The sequence below is a fragment of the Macaca nemestrina genome, chromosome 14, assembly GCF_043159975.1.
Source record: "Macaca nemestrina isolate mMacNem1 chromosome 14, mMacNem.hap1, whole genome shotgun sequence".
Classification (NCBI taxonomy): Eukaryota; Metazoa; Chordata; class Mammalia; order Primates; family Cercopithecidae; genus Macaca; species Macaca nemestrina.
Window position 1 is genome coordinate 27,797,493 of NC_092138.1, and position 22,833 is coordinate 27,820,325.

Below are 22,833 nucleotides of genomic sequence, written 5' to 3' on the forward strand. Positions count from 1 at the left end.
CTGGCTAAATTAAAAAAAAAAAAAATTTGTTGAGATAGAGTCTCACTATGTTGTCTAGGCTGGTCTTGAACTCCCGAGCTCAAGTAATCCTCTCACCTTGGCCTCCCAAAGTGCTGGGATTATAGGAGTGAGCCACCACACATGGCCTACAGGACATATTTTGTCACTGACAATGTTTACAATTGCTGATACATGTTGGTAATATGAAGCAGATCAACTCTTACTTTGTTTTATTGCGATTTGTATGTTTTCTACAGAAAATGCACCCCATCATTGCCTACAACCCACCCACGTAGACTGCTCATTCTGTGAATCATGTTTTACAGATGAATTTTGGCTACTGAAAGCTTAGAGTCAAACCTGTATGCCTCTTCCTTTGTCTACCAATACATTTTGTATATTAGGCCTCGGCCCTGGCTCCAATTTAGATTACCATTTTTCCCCTACTTTGTCCCTCACTTTGACCTTTTAACTTCTATTCTTTGTGTGCATAACTTTGTAAGCCCCGTTAGATCCTTGTTGCAGCAATGTAATAAACAGAAAGGATGATATTCAATGCACATATCGAATCATCCTGTGTGTGTAGAATCACAAGTGCATTTCATTCTAGACACAAGACATAATTTTATACATTTCAAAATGCAGTAAATGATTCCTAGAATGCTATTTTAGAAACTTTCCTTAGGAAACAGCACCACGTGGCGTAACTCACCTACCCCAGTAGTGTGATCTCCCTTTGGTCCTGTGTAGGAAGTGGGAGTTTCTCCCCTCCTCCTGTGCCAGCTGCTCCGGTTTCTTTTCTCCTGAGTAAATGTACATTCATCTTGCTCAAAAGTACACTCTCCAGGTGGTGGTGGAAGTTTCTCTGCAAGAAAATAGCAGGTGTTGGAATTGCTGAGACTCTTTCAGTGACTCTGTGTTGCTAGCAGCCCACTCTGCATGTATGAATGTTGTCTGGCCATATGCCATGCGACGGAGAGGAGCCCCCACTGGCAGCCCACCTACACGGAGCCATTGCTTCCAGTTAGAGCCTGCACTCCACTGTGGGTCCTACCACAGACATAAAGAACAATCAGATACACAGATCTAAAATACTGGGCTACTTTGAGAAAAAACTTTCTCTGACTTGTGAATTTGTGTGAATTTCTTTTCATAAAGCTCTGGAAATTAGAGGTATATTGCCTTCATGAAAATATGGAAAATAATAAAATGGCATAATGCAGGCACTTTCTTCAGAAATCCTGGATGAGTGAAGGGTATCCTCATAACAACTCCATGGTTGCTTTGGAGGTGGGGGAGAATGTGAGAGTGCTAAATGGACTCCTGGAGGCATAACTGTGTGGAACAAATGACTTCATTTCTCTGTGCCTTAGAGTTCTTATCTGTAATGTGGGAATATTGATGGTAGTCACTTCATAGGTCTGTGAGGATTAAATGAGATGGTTTGTGTAAAGCGATAATTTTGAATGTGACGTTCTCAATAATCAAATTTTAGAACTTATTTTGCCACCCAGAGGTTTATTTTCCTTTTCCCAAATCCAATGTTTATGTCTTTGAATGCTATCTCCAATACGTTCATAATTATTAGAATGGTGCTTCCTCCCAATTTATTGGGGACTTCTCTGACTAAACTTGGTTGTACCTCCCTACATCCAGATTCTTAGCAAATTTTTCTAATAAATGGCTTGTTTCATATGTCTCTTTTGTGATCATTGTTTTACTTCATTTTATTTTACATACAGTACTAGTTAATGAAACCTCATTCTTCTATGCCTTGAGTGGAACGATTTTTACCTGGGTTGTCCTTGCAGTGCCTGGCAAATCAAGGGACTAAGAACAAATTGTCTTTTAATTAAATAAACATGGAGATTATTCTCCAGTGCCAGACTGATACCACGATTTGCCTGTCAAATAAATGGATGTCCTATGATGTAGGATGCAGTGGTAATTAGCAGATACAGACCAATGATCGGGATTGAGTTATGCATCATTTTCTCATTAGACGTAATGTATGACACATGGCTAGCTACCATGACTTTATTTTGCTACTATCATCATTGCTTGATCTATTGTTCCACTGTCATTTAATTCACTTAGAAAATGTTTATTAAAATTTTTAAAGTATATGCTTAGCAAATATCTGTGAAATAAGAATTTCATCAATATTGCTTGAAAATCTGCATTCATGTAAGATAACAAAAACAACAGTAATAGTAATAATTATAGTAGAAGATATTTGCTTTTAAAGCACTGTTTTGTGCCAGGTCTTATGCTAGGAAAATGTATATGTGTTATTCCCAGTATTCAGGTAGATATCACTAGCTCCCTTCCAAATGAGGATAAAGGGGTTAAGTCACATGTACAAAGACATGTATTACATTGGAATCATCATTTCTAAATTTCAAAGCCTGCTACACAGCTCTGCAGGAGACACTTTGTCAACAAAAGCAAAGGATGGACTAGCACAGATGAAATGTATGTGGTTCTCAGTGATACAGGAAATGTATGTAGAGGCCAGAGAGACAGAGAGCTGAAATGATTGCTGTCTTACCTGAAGATGAGCAGCTTCCCAATTGTATTGTAATGTCATCCAGGGCTACAAGCCCACAGTCCCAGAAACTTTTGCATAGGCTCATGAAAACCACCTGAAATTTATAAAAATAAAGCCATGAATTCTGTTAACTGAAAACTAGAAACTCTTAACAACCTGGGATTCACTTAGCACAGCAGACGAACATAAGCAGACTACAAACAGCTCTTCATCATCTGTATGAACAACAGAACACAGTGGCAAGAAGAATGGTTACCATCTGCATAAAACCCGGGAATTACTTTTATTATTATTATTAATTTTTGAGATGGAGTCTAGCTCTGTAGCCAAGGCTGGAGTGCAGTGGGGTGATCTCGGCTCACTGCAACCTCTGCCTACTGGGTTCAAGTGATTCTCCTGCCTCAACCTCCTGAGGAGCTGGGATTACAGACACCTGTCACCACGCCCAGCTAATTTTTGTATTTTCAGTAGAGACGGGGTTTCACCATGTTGGCCAGGCTGGTCTCAAACTCCTGACCTCAGATGATCTGCCTGCGTTGGCCTCCCAAAGTGCTGGAATTACAGGTGTGAGCCTCCACACCTGGTCTAGAATTACTTATATATTTGAGCAGAGTATGATATATTGTACATACTAATGCTGAAATCAGTGGCATTTCATAAAGAATTGACAGGAAGAATGAGGAAAGCAAGAAGTCAACTGCGTGACAGAGAAAAACCTGTCAGGTTTTAAACATTTTCCCCAGATAATCCACAAAGTGTATATAGACTTGATGGTTTTCTGAGCATTTTTCAAACATTTCCAGCACAAACACTATTGATTTTTTGGAAATGACTTTCTGGCAACATGCTTCATTCACATTGTGAACAAAGTCCTGGTGATTTGCCATCTGGAGGCTTATGTTCCATTTCCAAAGACAAAGATCTATGTTCCCAGTTGGTGTCACTAATAAAAACCCTAAATGCAGTTATTTTATCAGTGCAAACATTTTTATTGTTGTGCGTGAAGGAAAAACAAATCCATACCATGAATTATTAAATCTACTGCTCCAGAGAAAGACAGAAAAGTCTTAGATTTCTTTCCATTAGGCAAATTTTAAAGGCTGCTTTTCATATATAGGATGAGCTAAGAGACCTTTTAAAAACATTTGTATTAGATTTTCACTGTACTTGTGGTTTACAAAGCTGCTTTGAATATATCACAACGTTTAAGTAGCACAAGCTCATTTAGTCCCTGTTCAATCAATCCCTCAATTACAAATCTAATTCAAACAAAGGATGATATAACAGAAGTTGAAACCCAACTTACAAATAATGAGAACACTTGATTTTTTTAGGCTCTAGTTTAAAATGTTATGTCTTAAATTTATTATTTTATCAGTAGGGTTATTTTGCTTTTAGATGATCAGATTCATTAGAATGTAGAATTTATTTAAAAAGAAATGTAAAGATCATGTGACAGCTTACCAGTATGCAAAATATAAAATGTCTTAATCCAAGACCTTCTGGATAATTACTAATTGTAAGATGTGTGAAGGTTTACCTGCACTGTATTCATATTGCTTTCAATTATAAAAAGGATAGTTTGGACTTGTCACAGTGTATAACTATGTGTATATACAATGTATAACTATGTATATATACAAAGAACAAAACAAAACAGGTGAAATTTTTTTCTCATTTAATTCTGTTAATTTTCTCATGTTTATAGAGTCTAGAGATGATCTGAACATGTGAAATATTTTACTTGCAGAGTTTACTACTGGGAACCTATTCCCTGTTTGTAAAGCAAAGGTCTGTGTCATCAGCCCTGAATGCAGTTATATTTTAGCAGCAACTTTTATTGTTATATGGGAAGGAATATTAATCCATCTCATAATTTACTGAATTAATTGTGGTGCAGAGAGAAAAGTCTTGGCTTTTTTTTAATGGGGTGTCGGGGGGTGGCTTTAAAGTCTATTTTTCACAAGTATAGTAAAAATGTACCTTTTCAAAATGAGTATGTGGTAATGAAATGGTTCACCATCTAAATCATTACCTGCATAAAACTCAAACATTTGGCATGGTAACAGATTCTAAAGAAGAGAAATATTAACATGCTTTTGTATGTTTACTATAGCATTATTTTACAGTGACCATAAAACCATACAAGCAAGCAAGCAAGAAAACACCCAAAATTTTTAAAATAGAGGAAATAAATGAACTATGGCACAATTATCTAAGAAACTGGCCACTGTCAGATCTGATAACTTGGGCATATTATTTCGTAGTATAGAAATATATTCCTCTCATAATGTTAAGTGAAAAAACTGAATAAGACAAACGAATATCTAGTTCATCTAAAAATACATAGAAAAAGCCTGGAAATTTTACCAAATTTACAACAATTATGTTAGACTCATAAAATTATAGGCATTAAACAGAATTTCCCCCTTCTTTCTATATTTATATATGTGTGTGTGTATATATACGTGTATATATATGTGTGTGTATATATATACGCGTGTGTGTGTGTGTGTGTGTGTGTATTTTTTTGAGGGCAATGGAGTTTTGCTCTTGTTGCCCAGGCTGCAGTGCAGTGATCCGATCTCAGCTCACTGCATCCTCCACCTCCTGGATTCAAGCAATTCTCCTGCCTCAGCCTCCCGAGTAACTGGGATTACAGGCATGTGCCACCACACCCGGCTAATTTTTGTATTTTTAGTAGAGATGGAGTTTTGCCATGTTGGCCAGGCTGGTCTCAAACACCTGACCTCAGGTGATCCGCCCACTCAGCCTCCCAAAGTGTTGGGATTATAGTCGTGAGCCACCGCACCCAGCCTCTATATTTATATTTGACACAAAGAAAAAGGAATCAGGATATTTACAATTAAGATGTGGAATAATCAGTTAGTCATTATTATTTCCTAGATGATCTTGTCTATTATGATAGCCACTAGGTACATGTGTCTATTAAAATTAAATTAAATTAAAAATTCATGTATTCAATCACACAAACCACAATTGAAAATGCTCAATAGCCACATGCAGCTCATGGTTAACTGAATTGGACACAGCAGGCATGCAGCATTTCCTTATTACAGAAAGTTTTATTGGATAGACTTCCCTGGCTCCTTTTGGATATCCCAAATACTTTGTGAATTGCCACAGTGGGTTGAAAGAAATGTTAAACGTGTTTTGGACAATAGCAGGCGTCTAGGTTGTCCTACCTTAGCGCTTTTTCCACACTTAGAACATTAGCCAGACCATGTGTTGTTCTGTCTGATAAAAGATCCCCAAGTCAGCTACTGACTAGGTTCAAACGATGGCCTCAAGCCCCAAATTTGGTTGGCAGTTGTCTGTCAGTATTCCAACACACAAAAGAAACACAACCAGGTCAGCCTGTTTGATCTAACACACTGGATTTTCTGCCTGGCTGTTAGTAATGCTGCTCATGTCAGCTCTTAGTTTGGGGCCGCCGTTTTACATTTTGTATGCTCCTTGAGGTGGAGAGGTTATTTTAGAGTAAGTAGTTGGTGACTAGACAAGCGGATGAGTGGGCCTGGTTGAGGCAGGACAAAGAATAAGTCAAACATCTTGTCCTGTTCTTAAGGAGTTACCCTCTGGGTCCAGTTAAGAACGTGACAAGAAGGGAATCAGTCATAGTCTAAATTATTGAAGGGATTAACCTCTTGTTTATTTATAGATCTTTCTTTAAAAACAGTGTTTATTTCATTTTAGGCAGTATTTCAAAGCAAGTGGAACATCTCTAAGACTGGAAAAAATCTTAGCTTAATTGTATATTAATATATAAGAGGGTACCATACCCTCTTAAATATTAAATATATTAAATATTAAATTAAAAATTAATATTAAATATAGGCATGAGCCAGCATGGCTCATGCATATAATCCCAGCACTTTGGGAGGGTGAGACAGTAGGATCACTTGAGGCCAGGAGTTCAAGATCAACCTGGGCAGCATAGAGAGGCTCCATCTCTACAAAAGAATTTAAAAAAATAGCTATGTGCACTTGTAGTCCAGCTACTTGAAAGACTGAGGCGGGAAGCTCTCTTGAACCCAGAAGTTGGAGGCTGCAGTGAACCATGATCATGCCACTGTACTCCAGCCTAGATGACAGAGTGAGACCCTGTCTCTAAAAAACAATTAATTAAAAAAAAGAGGGGGGAAGAAGATGAGGGACCAAGTAAAGTGATATCTCTTAGAAAGGTATTCCTGATTTTATGCAAATCTCTTAGAAGTTAGAGACAAATTAAATTTATGTAAATCAATGTCTCCATCTACTGAAGATCCCAGTCCTTAGGTACTGATAATACTTTAAAATGTTTGTCTTGATGGAGAATATTCATAGCTGAAGAAATCTGCCTAGACTGACTGGAAACACAAACAGGCAGTGAATGGAGAGCTGTAAAAACATATTTGCAAAGAAATAATTTTAAGTACAGTCAAGGAAGGATCAACAATATTACTCAACTTACCCTCTACTGTACTAAAAATACATAGTATACATGCTTTTAAAAATCCACAACAGAGTATTGCTACCTCAGCACTACTGACGTTTTAGGCCAGATAATTCTGTTATGGAGGACTGCCCTATGCATTGTAGGATGTTTAGCAGCAACTGTAACCTCTACTCATTAGATGCCAGCATCACTGCCAAGTTGTGACAATCAAAAACTTCTTCAGACATTGCCAAATGTCCACTGGGGGAAAAAATCTCCCTGAGAACTACTGGTCAAGAATAGTAGAAAACTATTGTGTGGATTATAAAACCTCACTTACTAAATTCCTGTCATGTGCAGTCCTTGTGCTAGGCACTTTCAGAGCTGGATTTTGTTGTTGTTGTTGTTGAGACAGACTCTCACTCTGTGCCCAGGCTGGAGTGCAGTGGTGTGATCCTAGCTCACTGCAACCCCAACCTCCTGGGCTCAAGTGATCCCCCTGCTTCAACCTCCCAAATAGTTGGGACTACAGGCATGCACCACCATACCCAGTTAATTTTTGTATTTTTGTAGAGACAGGGTTTCACCTTGTTGCCCAGGCTGGTCTTGAACTCCTGGGCTCAAGCGATCTGCCTGTCTCGGCCTCCCAGAGTGCTGGGATTACAGGATAAGTCATTGGGATTACAGGATAAGTCATTGTGACCAGATCTGTTACCTAATTTTTGGATTCACTGTCAATTTCAACCTATTTATTCTCTCCACTCAGACCAAGACTGTTCTAAAAATGGACTAGATTTCATTTTCTCTTCCTCTACACATCACCAGGTGGTTGTTCTAACAAGCAATGAAATATGGGCCAGGTGCAGGGGCTCACGCCTATAGTCCCAGCACTTTGGCAGGCCAAGGCAGGCAGATCACTTGAGGTCATGGGTTTGAAACCAGCCTGACCAACATGGTGAAACCCTGTCTCTACATAAATACAAAAATTAGCTGGGCATGGTGGCTCATGCCTATAGTCCCAGCTACTCAGGAGGCTGAGGCAGGAGAGTCGCTTGAACCCAGGAGGCAGAGGTTGCAGTGAGCCAGGATGGTTGAGCAAGACACTGTCTCAAAAAAAAAAAAAAAAAAAAAAAAGAAAAAGAAAAAATGAAAGAAATATCCTCAAGCCCTGGAAACAAAAGGTAAAGGAGCAGAAACACAAGGCAGATGGACTAATACCCAAACTGAATAATCATCCCCTGGATTATCAAGGATTTATTGTTCCAATTTCCTGCTTTAGAAAACTGTAATTATTAAAGGACAATAGAATCTCCTCTTTATTTTCATCTTTCTCCCTTTCAAAAAAACAATGATCTGCTCTCTAGAAACAACATAATGACAGGCAGCAGAACCTAAAAGGTCACTGAGCAAATGCTCCTCATAGTATATAATTTTAAGTCTCTTCTAAAGTTTTTTTTTTTTTTTTTTTGAGGAAGGTGGTTGATTAGGTTTGCTGTGTGCAAACCCAGCTACAAGGTTATTAGTCAAAGGGGCCAGACTGCCCCTAGGCCTGTCAAAGTCCATAAAAGTTCCTGATTAAAGTACCCACGAGTCCAGGTGCCGTGGCTCATGCCTATAATCCCAACACTTTGGGAGGCCGAGGCAGGCAGATTGCTGCCAGTTCGAGGCCAGCCTGAGCATCATGGCAAAACCCCCTCTCTACTAAAAGTACAAAAAATTAGTTGGGCAGGTGGCACACACCTGTAGTTCCAGTGACTCAGGAGGCTGAGGTGGCAGGATCACCTCAGCCTGGGAGGTTGAAGCTGCAGTGAGTTGTGATCACACCACTGCACTCCACCCTGGGTGACAGATTGAAATCCCATCTTAAAAAAAAAAAAAAAAAAAAAAAAAGTACCCGGGAAAGAAAAAGTAGAGAATCAGATATGTCAGGAATTCATGTTCTCAAACCAAATCAAGATAGGTTTTAAAATAATCAAGGTTACTGCTTTTCACTTTGTGAGATGTTATAGTTTAAAAACTACCAAATATAATGAATAGAATTTTGCCAGGAGGAGGAAATAAATTTTGTTGGGTGCTGTGAAATCAAATCAAATCAAATCTTTGTTTTGTAGTTCAAAAGGATTGTTTGTGTTAAAGAACTGAACACTGGCTGTATTAAATGTTTTTTCACTGCCTTTTAGAGTGGATTCCATGGCCTGCTTGATAGACATGGTAGGCCAGGTTGTTGGGTTCATCCACCATCTACTTTACCAATTGAATGGCCCCATTTAGGCCTATAATTAGCATGTAAATGATAGCTTCCAGAAATTGCCTTCTATATTTGGATAGAAACGTTTCAGTCCTGTGCCAACAATATCATAACTTACCCGTGTTCACAAAATGAACCTAGTTAAGTTCTTGTTGTAAGTGGTAGACCTCAACAATTTCCCAGATGGTTTGATTTTGAGTTAAATTTAACTTTTCTTCTGATGAGGTTAAAATCTTTTGAAATCATTTGCACAGATAAATTTGGTTATGACAGCTACAGAGTTGGTGGCATAATTATTCACAAAATTACTATAATCCAGTCAGTGAAATTCCAGAGCCCTTCATTAAGATGCTATTGACACATCTGTAAGATACACTATACGATGTAATTGCATTCATTTAACTGTTTGACAATAAGTCGTAATAGAGTTTTAAAAAAATTTCAATATTGAGATACTTGGCAAAATGGATGAAATTATTACAAATCCCTCAAGACAGGCTAAGTGAAGCTTTATCTAGAAAAGTAAGTGTGAGGTTTTAGCATTCTTAGAACCCAGCACTGTTTTGAGAAATAGTTGCTAAATTGCAAAAGCATGCCTGCTGCAGATACCATATTTGGTCTTCATCTCCCACAAAAGGCAGAATGGCCATGTGTTTTTAAATAAGTTTTTAGCTGACCAATACTTTTTTTCTTAAAGGACCCATCTGGTTAGTTTTTTCTTTTTTAAAAGACCCATCTGATTTAATTCAACTTTTGGCTTTCACAAGCAGCAGAGATCAAGCAGCTTCCAGCTTTTCCCAGTGTGAAAGTCTTTCTGCTCCCAGGAGCCTTCAGGTCGGGGCTAGGGACCACCGTGTGCTAGCATACAGGCCTGCAGCTGAACTTTTTCATTGCTATCTGGATGGTAAACATCCAAATCTCTCAACTCAAAGATTTCCGAAATCTGCTTTATTTTCTGATCTTTAGGCCACTGTAAGGGGAGGGGAGGTTCCAAAAGGGACCACAGAATCAGCCATTTTTTAGAATGAAGAACAGGCCCAGAGAGCCTGTGATAGCAGCTCACACAACAGCCAGTTGCAGACTCAGGTATGAAACATTACGCCCCTTCCAGATCCCTGATAGAATGTATTTCATTATACAGCCCCCTTATTTTCCCTATTTTGCTTGAGGTATCTTAAAATATGATTCTGAGAGACATGATGCCACTCCCTAATTAATAGCATGGGACCAAACATTTCTTTGACCTGTGTTTACAACCAGCTTTCTGTCATTTTGCCTTACATTTGTTGATAGAGTATTTTGGTAACTCAGCACAGGAGCCTGACTCTTACATAGATTGGGGCTGATTTTCAGAACTAGCTAATGTCGAACCAGCCATAGTATCTCCTCGTCTCCACAGCAGCTCTTCCTTCACCTCAGACATCACTGCCCTGCTCTGTACTGAAAATGTAGGCCCCCAAAAAAGAATGCTCACAGCTTCCCTGACATCCACATCTACACCCTCATCTTCACTTGTACCCATTTTCACTTCCCTCCCTTGTTTTGAGAGCAAAGTCTGTCTGATTACAAAGTTCATGTTCTTTTCATGGTGAGACAGAGAAGACTATTCCTACACGATTAATGTCGAAGATGCAAGTGGAAAGTAAATGAGAAAAGCCTCTGAAAAAATGAATATTAGACAAAGCTAAGAGACATTTTTAATGTTTTAGTCTCTAATTCCACACCCTAATAATGAAGACATTATTATATTTCATTACCCCATAAAGCTTTCATTATCACTGAAGGAAAATAGGTGCAAATGCCTTCCTGATTTTTACATGTACTCCTCAAGAGGGCAGGTGACCATCTGGTGACCTCTCTTTTTGTTTTTGTTTTGAGACAGAGTCTCACTCTATTGCCTGGGCTAGAGTGCAGTGGCACAATCACAGCTCATTGCAACCTGTCTCTGCTGGATTCAAGGGATTCTCATGTCTCAGCCTCCTGAGTAGCTGGGATTACAGGCATGCGCCACCATGCCTGGCTAATTTTTTTTACTTTTAGTAGAGACAGGGTCCACCATGTTGGCCAGCCTGGTCTTGAACTCCTGGCCTCAAGTGATCTGTCTGCCTCACCTTCCCAAAGTGCTGGGATTACAGGTGTGAGTCACCGTACCCGGCCAGTCTGGTGATTTCTAATAGGTCTCCAGGCTGCTTGTGATTTTGTGTAAAAAAAATCAGTGCTGGGGTAAACATACAATGTGATTTCTCTCCGGCCCACCTTCCATAGGGAGTTCCCCTGGTTAAACACTTCCCTGACCAATGTAATGTAATAAAATGTAAAGACCAATTTAATTGTCATGTCCAAGGATAGACATAATTGGAGTCATTGTTGTGGCTCACTTGGATGGAGTTACAAAAAGGTCAGTCCTACCAGAAGATAGATTTATAGAATGCAATTCACAAACAGCAGAAAAGGAAGAATCTAGGTCTTCCTCTTGCCTCTCAAGGGCTCAATCTGCTCTAGATGAACCCCTCCTGAGCCTGAAGAAGACAGCAGGCACTTTTAGCAATCCTCTGCTAATAAGAATGCTGACTTTGCCCTACCCACCTCTGAGACATAGAGACAATTAGCCTGATTTTCATTCATTCCCAAGCCAAAGTGTGGATCCATGAGGTGAAGAAGAGCTGCAGTTTAAAGCTTACATAACTCTTACCCCTTTTTAACCTATGCCACACTTATTTAACCAACTCCTAATAACAGACAATATGGTAGTTTCCACTTTCTCAGTATTACAAATATTACTGGAATGAATGATGATAGCTAAATCTTTGTGCATAACCATGATTATTTCCTTATGATAAATCCCTAGATGTAGAATTGTTATGTCATAAAGTATGCATGTTTGAGTGCTTTCTTTTTGATTCATGTAATTAAATGTTTATTAGAACATTGTGCCAATTTACCCTCATATAAGAGCACATGATAATCCTTATTTCCTTGCATCCTCACCTTTCCAGGGTAATGTTATGTGTGTGTGCGCGCATTATGCATGCACACATATATGTTTATATATATACATTTAGTCATACACTGCATAATGACATTTCAGTCAATGATGGACTGCATGTACAATGGTAGTTCCATAAGATTATACTGCCATATTTTTACTGTACTTTTCTCTCTTTAGATATGTTTAGATACACAAATACTTACCATTGTGTTGTAACTCTTGACAGTATTTAATACAATAACATGCTGTATGAGTTTACAACCCAGGAGCAATAGGCTATACCATACAGTCTAGGTGTGTAGTAGGCTATACCATCTAGGTTTGTATAAATATTATATGATGTCCTCTGAAGGACAAAATTGCCTAACAAACACATTTCTTGGAATGTATCCCTGTCATTAAGTGATACATGACTGTATATACATATATATGTACATTTGAATGTATTTATTCAATTATCAATTAAAAAATTTGTCACTTTAGACTAGAAAACAGTATGTATATATACATATATATTACATATATTGAAAAATAAATCTTTCACTTAGACCAGAAAACATCTATATGTACATATGTACATATTATATATATTTAAAAGTAAATCTTTCACTTTAGACCCAAATATATATATGTATATATAAAAATGGGTATATATATTTATACATGCATCTAAAGTGAAAGATTTATTTTTTAATTAATAAATTGAACAATACAAACAGTATACAGTATAAATACAGCAATTAATATAAACATCACACTCCAGGGTATTATGTTTTTGAAATATTTTGATAGACAAATGTATTCTTTCATTACTTTTAAGATTTCTTTTGCTGGGTGTGGTGGCTGATGCTTGTAAAGCACTTTGGGAGGCCACACATGAGTGGGTCGCTTGAGCCCAGGGGTTTGAGACAAGCTGGGTAATAGTGAGACCCCATTTCTACAAAAAATGCAAAAATTAGCTGTACATGATGGTGCACACCTGTAGTTCCAGCTACTTGGGAGGCTGAGGTGGAGGATCTCCTGACCTTGCAGAGGTCAAGGTTGCAGTGAACTATGATCACACCACTGCACTCCAGCTGGAGTGACAGAGTAAGACCCTGTCTAAAAACATAATGTCTTTTATTATAATGAGGTTGGATATATTTGTGCATTTATTTTCTGGTTATATTTCTTTTTTTCTGATTTGCCTGTATATATCCTATCCATTTTCCTATTGCTTAGTTTACCTTTTGCTTATTAATTTATTAGATTTATATCTTTATTTTAAATGTATTAAGACTTTGTTGCATATGTTGCAACCTTTTTTTTTCCCCTCTGGCTTGACATTTGCCTTTCAGATTTGTTTATGTGGTATTCCTCATTTGAAGAATAAAGCAGAACCAAATGTCTTGGTTTGAAGATTGAGATGAAATGGGAGGGCCACAAATAGTGATTTCTCTTTGAGCATTGTATAGATACACATGTAACCTGATACTACACAAAAAGTAAAAGCTCATGGACTGTCAGTGATGTGGTGGGATATGCCAGAGGGAAGTGATTTGTGGACTCACTGGAGAGAGACTTCTACTAGAAGTAAGTGCTAAACAGATAGTGCAGAAAATATCCAAAGAAAGATATACAAGAGAAGGAGGGAAAGGTAGGGATATCTATGCAAAAGGAAATAAGGTATGTTTCCTCTGGTGAAATTAGAGAGACTTTATTAATGTGTGAATTGTCAATTTCTAATCGCGTGAGTTGAGCTTGTAGCTCTAGAGGCCAGCAAATACTTATTTGTTCTGTGAGCTCAGAAAACCAGAGGATCCCCAGAAAATCTCAATGTGAGCATCAAAAAATAATGTGGCATCACCCAGAATTTAGGAAAATATTTCTTTAAAATGCAGTGATTGTAAGTCTGTGAAATATTCACAAGATAGAAGTTTGGGAGTGGAGAAGGGAAGTGGTATTTTCAGGTTCATAAACACACTTTGGAATAAATGTTTGCCTAATTAAGCTTATTAGTAAAACTGTAGGGAAAGAATGCCTGGTCTGTCTTTTCAGATGTCTCCATATTGCTGTGAGAACAAATTGCTGATCCAACAATGTTCCATGAAATTACTCAGAAAAGTCATGAAAGAATGGACTGACATAAACACTATGTTCGTGTAAACTATGTGTCAGCAACTACCAGTTGTGCTAATCTATCTTGCCAGTAATTTTCTCATAAGTTGGCATGAAACACAGAAGGTCTCAACAAATAACTGAAAGAAAATGAAACAGAAGGAAAACAAGAATATCTCAGGCTGCCTTACTCATATTTAAAGCAATGTAGAATTCTTGTACTCATAAATGATGCTGAGTTTAGCTTGAAAAACTCAAGAGTAGGTTCCTTTTCCATACTTAGCTCCTTTATTCTTTGACATGAAAACTTATTCCACTTGACAGTATAATTTTCCTTGTTCTGGTACAAAGCCACCTTTTTGTGCTCTATAATGTGTTGATTATCTTGTCAGCAGTTAATGGCCTTTCTATTTCTACTTTGCTCTCAGCTGCTCTGCTTTAATAATGCTGGGACATTAATATCCTGAAGCAGTTCTCTTCCAGTGCTCCCAGACATCATGAAATGTGATAGGAAATTCACCTTCTCTCGTGAATCTTGTCTACACATTGGTTTTCTGCTTCCTTAATCTCTTTATAGCAGGGTGTCTTGCTGTTAAATAGCCAACTATTTATAAATCTCTACAGAAACTTTCTAGACTTGCTCTTCTGTTTGAGTGAACTTCTAGGGCTGCCTTTAAAACTTCAGAACCCTAGGTATTTTACATGTAGTCATATTTTCATTCTGTAAGGGCACAGTTAAAAAGATTTTAAAAGTGGAAATTTGAATCAAAGACTTAAATTTCAACTTTTTTTCCTAAAAGGGAAAAATTTTTGTAAAAGAAAATGAAGGAATAGAGAAAATTACCAGCAAGGGCTGTGTTGCACAATATTAAAACACAGTTTCTGCTATTAAGATGCCAAAACTATAACAGGAAGTAGAAGAGACCTAGAGGTCATTTTGAAACATGTCGTTGTTTCATATAAAGGTGACATGACATTCTGATTTACATAGTAAATGCTAGAGTGAGGCCAACTCTTTATATTCCTGAACTAGAGCTCCTTCATTACACAAATACCATTCCAACAAGTAAAACCCAAGTCAATGACTTATAAAAGATTCAAAGAGGAAGAAGCATTTGAGGTGGTCATTGAGAGAAGCATAGGACTTCCTTGGGTTGTATAATGATTTCTGCAACAAGATCAATGAGATATACTTTGCGGTTGATAAATGCTGAGGGAGCATTGGAGGAGGAAGGCAGAGGGCAGAAGACATGGATTTGAGGAATGAGAAGCCACACTGGAGTGAAGACAATAATTGAAGATACATCTTTCCAGAAGTTTGGAGGCCGAGGAATGGTAGGGATTGGCAGCTTAAATGGGTACTGAGATGAAAGGAAGGTTTATTGTTCATTTGTGTCAAATGCAGGAGACTAACATATATTGGCAGTATGCAAAGGGACTAATGGAGATTGAAGATTTACGAGAGAGGGAATAATTTATGAAATAAGTTCCCAGAGGGGGCAGGAAGGTGAGATCAAATTCCTAGATGGGCAGGTTGGTTTTGATGAAGAGCAAGGATAATACTTTCTTTGTCAGATTGATCAGGAGATGAAGAGAGGCAGGTGAAGATTCAGAGAGGAACAGAACCGAAGGAGCTTGTGTTGGATGCCTTTATCCTTTGGGAGATGAACCCATGAGATCACATCCTAAGAATGAGGCAGGGAGGGTCAAGTTGGAAATTTGTGAGTGAAAATAGATCTGAACATCTGGGATGGGGGATGAGGAAAAGTCAACGAGAGATGAGATGCATAAAAGGCTTTCCCAGCAGAATGGAGGGGACAGTGGAGATTAGTCTTATTTTCTCCAGTTGTGCTGAGAAGACTGGGGTAAAGATGAAAGCTACCCTGGGTTTCCAGGCATTAGGAAGACCAAGGTGGAGAAGCCAGGAAGACCTGCAGGTGGGGAGGGTATGACGTGGAAGCAACTGCATCATTGACCATAATCACAGAATGGAGGCTGGATAAGCTGTGTTGTGGGGCAGGGAAAGGATCAGGGGATTTGCACGGGGGCTGGTAAAACTTGATTTAAGTTCTTGGAAATAGGTAAAGGCACAATGTAAGAATGGGAAGCTGTTTCAAAGGGAAAAGTCACAGCTCTTGGTTTTAGTAAATACCATCATAAAAAGCTCCAAAAGAGACCAAGCATGGTGGCTCGTGCCTGTAATCCCAGCACTTTGGGAGGCTGAGGTGGGAGGACAGCTTGAGGTCAGGAGTTTGAGACCAGCCTGAGCTACTTAGTGAGATCCTGTCTCTGCAAAAAATGAAAAATAAATTAGCTGGGTCTGTACCTAAGCTACTTGGGAAGCTGAGGTGGGAGGACTGCTTGAGCCCAGGAGGTGGAGGCTGCAGTGAACCATGATCGTGCCACTGCACTCCAATCTGAGCAACAGACATGCTCCAACCTGAGCAACAGAGACCCTGTCTGTGAAAAAAAAAAAAAATATATACACACACACACACACACACACACACACACACACACACACACTCCAAATCAGACTCAGCATATACATGTCCATAAATGTGCTAATATTCACTCTAGCCAGGTAGTCCTGGTTTTAAGTATTCACACTAAAATCCCTTGTAGGCCAAATTGCTCAGGTGCTATGCTATAAGAGATTACAGTTTATCTTATCCAAAGGCAGAAACATTTAATTTTCCTTTTTCCTTTGATGGAATTCTTCCTTACCATCAACACCTATTCATTCATAGTACAGTTTTCTGTCTTAACTATTATTGGGTTACTAACAGGAGAACCCACTCTGTTCCAGAAATTGCATTGACATGAGGAATTAAGGAAAAAAAAAAAAAAACATGGAGCCGTATTCTCCAGAAGCTTACATCTAAGGAGATAGGTAAGTAGACAATTTCAACATAATGCATTAAGTGCTATGAGAGTAGTATGATGGTGATAGGTGCTATACAAGACAAAGGTTCTAGGTTAATTGCTTTGATATAACTGCCACCCTTTAACAAGGTTAAACTGGATTCTTTAATGTAGACCTTATTGAGAGTTTCTAATATGTGACTGTGCTTTGTGAATCTTCGTGTGTGGAGTAGAGATCCAGTCTGCCAAGTTCTGCAAACTCATCTGACAACAGAACTCTTTTTCAATGAAATATCTCAAGGGATTTGTGCTCCATGGGACAGAAGATGAGAAGGGCTGACACAAGATTCTCACCTAGTGAAAAAAAAAAGTATGTATTTATATTTTTAAAAACTGGTTGGATGGGGGCTTTCTCTCAAATACGTAAAGGACTTTTGAAGTTTTTTTTTTTTAGTCCTATGACAGTAAAGATACAGATTTAAAAGGATTTACCATGAAGATTTTAATGACTGCTGGGCTGATTATTAAGCCTGATCCCAGTGAAATGGAATACCTTTAGTCGTTTTCATTTTTGGACTGTTTAACAGTTTTTCTCCAAAAGAAATATTTAATGAATACAATATCACATTCCTCTCAGTGCTTCTAATTAACAGACCACTGAAAGATCTTTGTTAAAGGAAAGGCTAGCTTCAGGCCAGAAGGCATTGCAGGATCTAATATGTATGCTACCATGGGTGACCAAGCGTAAAGATAAACTAAGGATTTGAATATATAAGGGCTAATGTTTGCGTCCATTGTTATGGAATTTCTGACGATCACTCTCTAGTCTTTCCTAATATTTGGCCTTTAGGAAAAGTGTTTTGGACTGAATTGTTCTCTCTCATTATCCTCCTTAATGTGTGAAAGTCTCACCTGCTCTCTATTTCATAAAGAGGAAAAACAGATCCAGAGGACCATTTCATGATTCATCCTTTTTCAAAATGTTTCTTAAAACATTAAATACAATTTTATTATTGTAAGCTGTTTATAATTGTATAAAGGCAGCCATTTCTTTAAGAAAGTCTCATCTTGTTAAAATAAAGATTTAACTCTGACCTGATTTTTAGTTTAAAGAAGTTCACAGCAAAAATCAGGGTATAGAATTATCCATGTATTAAAGAGATGTTGTCTATAAAACCTTATGAGGATCAGGGCTAAGAAAAAAACATTCATTAGTCTTTCTCTCTCTGCTCAGCTAGATTTAATAAATGATATATGTGGGAACTATGCTAAGAACTTTATATGATGCATTGTCTTTGGTCTTTACCATATACTATGGATATATGGGTATACTCCTGGTATACCCATTTTAAACATGAAAGAAAAGGCTTAGAAAGGTTACATAACTAGCTCAAACTGTAATGCCATAAGTGCCAGTGAACCCACAGCCAAGTGTCTTATGCATTATGCTACATTTTCCTCTAACCCACAGCTTTCCTTTGTCTATGTTAAAGCACCTTGAATTTTGACCCCTCCTAGGAGCCAAAGTTATTTCTAAACTAAAACACCAGAAGGTTAAAAATAAAGTCTAAATTTTTTTCAGGAATCCTGAGCGTTAGGGCTGGACTCCCCATCTCACCTGATCCTATACTTTTGATGTTAGCCAGGCAAGGGCTAGGAGGCTTTTTACACTAGGCTTAGTGTAAAAAGCATCAATTCTAGAGTCAAAAAGACCTGGATCTGCTTCTCAGTTTAGCCACTTAATAGCTGTGTAATGTTGAACAATGTCCTTAATTTTCTGCCTGAGCGTTCCTCATCTGTTAAATGGTGCTGGACTGCTTTCCTTCCTAGGGAGCTGTGGCATCAAATGAAGTGCTGGAGAGTGCTCAACAACAGCCTGTTGTTGGCAGCTGTGATAATATCACACAGAATCTGTCTAAAAGGCTACTTTGCTAGAATGGTCTAAGGGAAACTCTTAGCATTGCTTCATCCCTATAGTTTGTGCCAAAGATTAAACTACCCAGGGAAGATAGCAAGGGGTTATTAATAATCAGCCCATTGTCCTTAAAACAGGCTGGGTAAATGCAAATAGGTGAAAGCAAGGGAAAGCAACATCCAGAGTGGGAGGCCATCAGAAAGGGACAGGGGAGGCAGAAGGCAGCCATCAAGAGTGAGGGAAATAAGAGGAGAAAAGCTGAAAGGCTGGACTTCTTTACAGTTCTGCATGAGCTGCTGCTCACTCACCTCCGCTCTGGTCCCGTGTGACAACTCACTGAGAGGTGGAAATAATGTTCATGAAAATAGGTCCTGTCTTTGATTTGGGCCCTGAAGAATCACACCTGACGCGCTTTAGAAATGGGTTCAGAGGTCACAAAGCATAGGCAGGCGACACATGTGTGCCAGGCTCTTAGTTTAGGCATTCATTTCTACTAGATCATCTGGGAGACCTTGAGCTAGACTGCATTCTAAAATGTCAAGGACATTGAAAAGAAATACTTTACTTCCCTCACAGGAGTATTGTGAGAATTAAATAACAAAAGGTACCTACACCCCAAGGCAGGCTTGAGGAACCTCATTTTCTCCAGGTGCACAAGAACAGGCCTTCCCCAAGATTGGAGAGAGATCTTGGCCACCCAAAGATACCCTGCACTAAAAGGCAGGCTTCAGAGTTGACTAGACCATGATTCAGACCCCAGCTCTGCCACTTCCCAACCTTAGAAAGTCTACTCATTCATTCTTTTATTCATTCATTGACCACATAGGTACCAAACAAAATGTATTGAACAGAATTTTACTCATGACCTACTTTGCACCAGGGCACAGTGCTAGATGCTGTGGATACAGAGATGAACAAGACCGACAAGGTCCCTGTCCTCATGAATGCTATATCTTCACAGGAAGAGAGATGAACAATGAACAAGTAACAAACAAATGAGATAATTTCAGGTTGGGATAAATGTTATACACAAAATAAACTGGGCAAACTAATGAGGAGTAATCTGGGTGTGAAGAAAGTGGTTATAAACTGCGCAGCGGTCAGGAATGTTCCTTTCTGAGAGGAAGCACTTGACCTGGGATAGAAGCGTGGGAGCCAGCTTGATAGGGGAATGGCTGGGGAAGGAGGCACCCCCTGTGCAGAGCACTGGCCCTGGGCCAGGAAAGGCCTTGGGACTCAAGGAACAGAGGGAAGGCCCACGTGACTATGTGGACTCTGGGACTCTGATTGTGGCAGAATGAAAGCAGATGAAGCCAGCAAAGTGGGGAGTGATCCAACTGTGCAGGACCTCAAAAACCACAGTATGGGATGAAGTTTTACTCGGAAGGCCATAGAACAGTTACACACAGGGGAGGGCCAAGATTTGATTTCCATTTCAAAGAAATGATTCTGGCTGCTGCATCTCTCTCTCTCTCTCTGGCGTATAGAGGGAGTAAGGTGGAAGAGAAGATCCAGCTACAAAGATATTGAAGTCGTTTAAGTAAGAAATGATGGCAGCTTAGACTAGGGTGGTGCCTGGAGAGAGAGAAGTGGACATGTTTGAGATGAATTTTAGGGGTGTCACTGAAGGGTTTCGTCTGGAATTTGGGGAAGAGTGGCAATGAAACAGGAGGAATCAAACTATTTAAATGTCCTGAAACTTCAGTTTCTTCCCCTAAATTTGGTGTTACTGTAGCGTATTAAGGACTAAACAAGAGAGTATGTGCTGCCCAGCACAAAGTAGGTAATTGATAAATGGCCAGCTTGTCACTTGTTCTGACCCAGGTTGAACTCTGAACCTTCTAGAAGTTCCAGCAAGTTCATTTCAGGACTCAGTCATTAGAAATTCCAACTATTAAAAAATGTATGCTAAGCTCAATAGGTTCAGAAAAATATCTTAAACTGTCATCAATTTGGAAGTAAAGTTGATACTGAGTTATTAAACCATCCAGAACAGCCAATATGAAGCTTCCAGACAGACTGTAACAGCTGGCAAGTGTTGGCCGTATGCGTGTTTGGATGCTCTGTGACTTAAAACTCCTTTCTCAATGGCAAGAATTTTTGGAGAAACATGTACTCTCTGTGGACAGAAACCACATGTGGAAAACAATAGCCTAGGTTTGGGTGTCATAACTCTGGAAAACTCTTGATCTCTGAAGCTTTGACAGGGGTGAGTCACTGACAGTGAAAAAGCTACCTAGGGGCAGGAAGACCATTCATCTAACTCTGTTCCTACCCAGCTGTATGGTCACAGGAACATCTCCCAGCACTTCAGGGAGGGGGACCTGGGCAGGGACACTACACAGACATATCCTTGCACAGGCCTTTGGCTACCACAGAATCTGCTGGGCTACCATGCCTGGTTTCAGTGCAGCTCAGCTGCATGTGAGCCTGAAACACATGGTCTTTCTTATTGCTCTCTTCTTTTCTGCTTTTATACTACTTTAGTAAAATACTATATTTTTATAAAATATTATACTTTTATAAAATAACTTTTGTAGTTATTCAGAGCAATAGTTCTCTATGTTGGATGTTACAATACCCTGGTGCACTTTATAAAATACTGATTCCCAGGCCCCACACCAAGAGATTCTGACCTAATCAGTATAGTAGATGCACCACCCAACTGATCCTTCAGGAATGAAGGGCTTATTCTCCCAGTTGCTGAAAGTGTAGCCAGTGGACAGCACTCGACTTGTTAGTCCTGTGGAAAGTTGCCGGGCATTTCAAGTCAATACCCTCTTCCTGAGGTAGCCAGCATCCGATGACCAATCAATATGGGACTGTAAAGACAACATTGCTCAACCCAGGACAACTCTGAAAGGCCACACCAGTTTCAGAGCTCCCTGTAGGTCAGCTGAAGCCTTCCTTGAGAACGCACTGCAGCCTGACAGCTTCTCCTGCCTGATCGCCTGATCCTACTTCCTTTCCTTCCCTTCCTTCAGTGGTGATCCCAAGAGCAAACCTCATAAGCTTCCTGCAAATAAGTCTCCATCTCAGGGTCTGCTTTCCTTGGTTTGGGGTAATACTTGGACATCAGCATTATAAAGGTCCAGAGGTGATTTTTTTTTTTTTTTTTTAGATGGAGTCTCGCTCTGTCACCCAGGCTGGGGTACAAATCTTGGCTCAGTGAAACCTCTGTCTACCTCCTGGGCTCAAGGAATCCTCCTGCCTCCGCCTCCCGAGTAGCTGGGACTACAGGCATGCACCACCATGCCCAGTTAATTTTTAAAATATTTTTAAGTAGAGATGGGGTTTTATCATGTTGGCTACGCTGGTCTCCAACTCCTGACCTCAGGTAATCCACCTGTCTCTGCCTCCCAAAGTGCTGGGATTACAGGTGTAAGCCACCATACCTGGCCCTCCCCAGGTGATTTTAATGAAGGCAAATAATCCCTGCTCAAAAGTCAGAATGTGACAATCAGTCAACAGACAATTAGTGAGCACCAACTGAGTGCCAAGTACATTGCTAGGTTTTTGGTCCCAGATGGAAAATTGAGAGAAATTAAGAAAACTGACTCTGATTGCAAAGCTAGCAAGTGGCAGACTTGGGGTTTAAAACAAGAGAGATTGCTGTGTCTATTCTCCTAATCACTACGTTACGCTGTCTCCAAGATGATGGAAGGGAAGCATAGGATGCCAGGGAACCCTAACCTCGCCATGCTGTATAGGCGCGGAGAGTGGGGTCAAA

The 22,833-nt window shown here is 39.3% G+C and overlaps 1 protein-coding gene and 1 long non-coding RNA gene across 7 annotated transcripts in view; one reads left to right on the forward strand and one right to left on the reverse strand.

The window, feature by feature from the left end:
- Nucleotides 1–22,833, forward strand: part of LOC105498653 (uncharacterized) — a 160,745-nt gene that overhangs the window by 77,627 nt on the left and 60,285 nt on the right. For all 4 annotated transcript variants that reach the window (XR_011612470.1, XR_011612467.1, XR_011612466.1 and 1 more), the window contains exons 5-6: nucleotides 17,133–17,216; nucleotides 17,422–17,558. This is a non-coding gene — a long non-coding RNA (uncharacterized lncRNA). The remainder of the gene's footprint in view (nucleotides 1–17,132; nucleotides 17,217–17,421; nucleotides 17,559–22,833) is intronic.
- Nucleotides 1–22,833, reverse strand: part of LOC105498654 (MAM domain containing 2) — a 170,497-nt gene that overhangs the window by 45,484 nt on the left and 102,180 nt on the right. For 2 of the 3 annotated variants that reach the window (XM_011770879.2, XM_011770882.2), the window contains 2 exons: nucleotides 2,552–2,645; nucleotides 713–865 (listed from right to left, as the gene is read on the reverse strand). In XM_011770879.2, the coding sequence (XP_011769181.2) occupies nucleotides 713–865; nucleotides 2,552–2,645 (247 nt within the window). The remainder of the gene's footprint in view (nucleotides 1–712; nucleotides 866–2,551; nucleotides 2,646–22,833) is intronic. The other variant, XM_024786710.2, reaches the window with a different exon arrangement.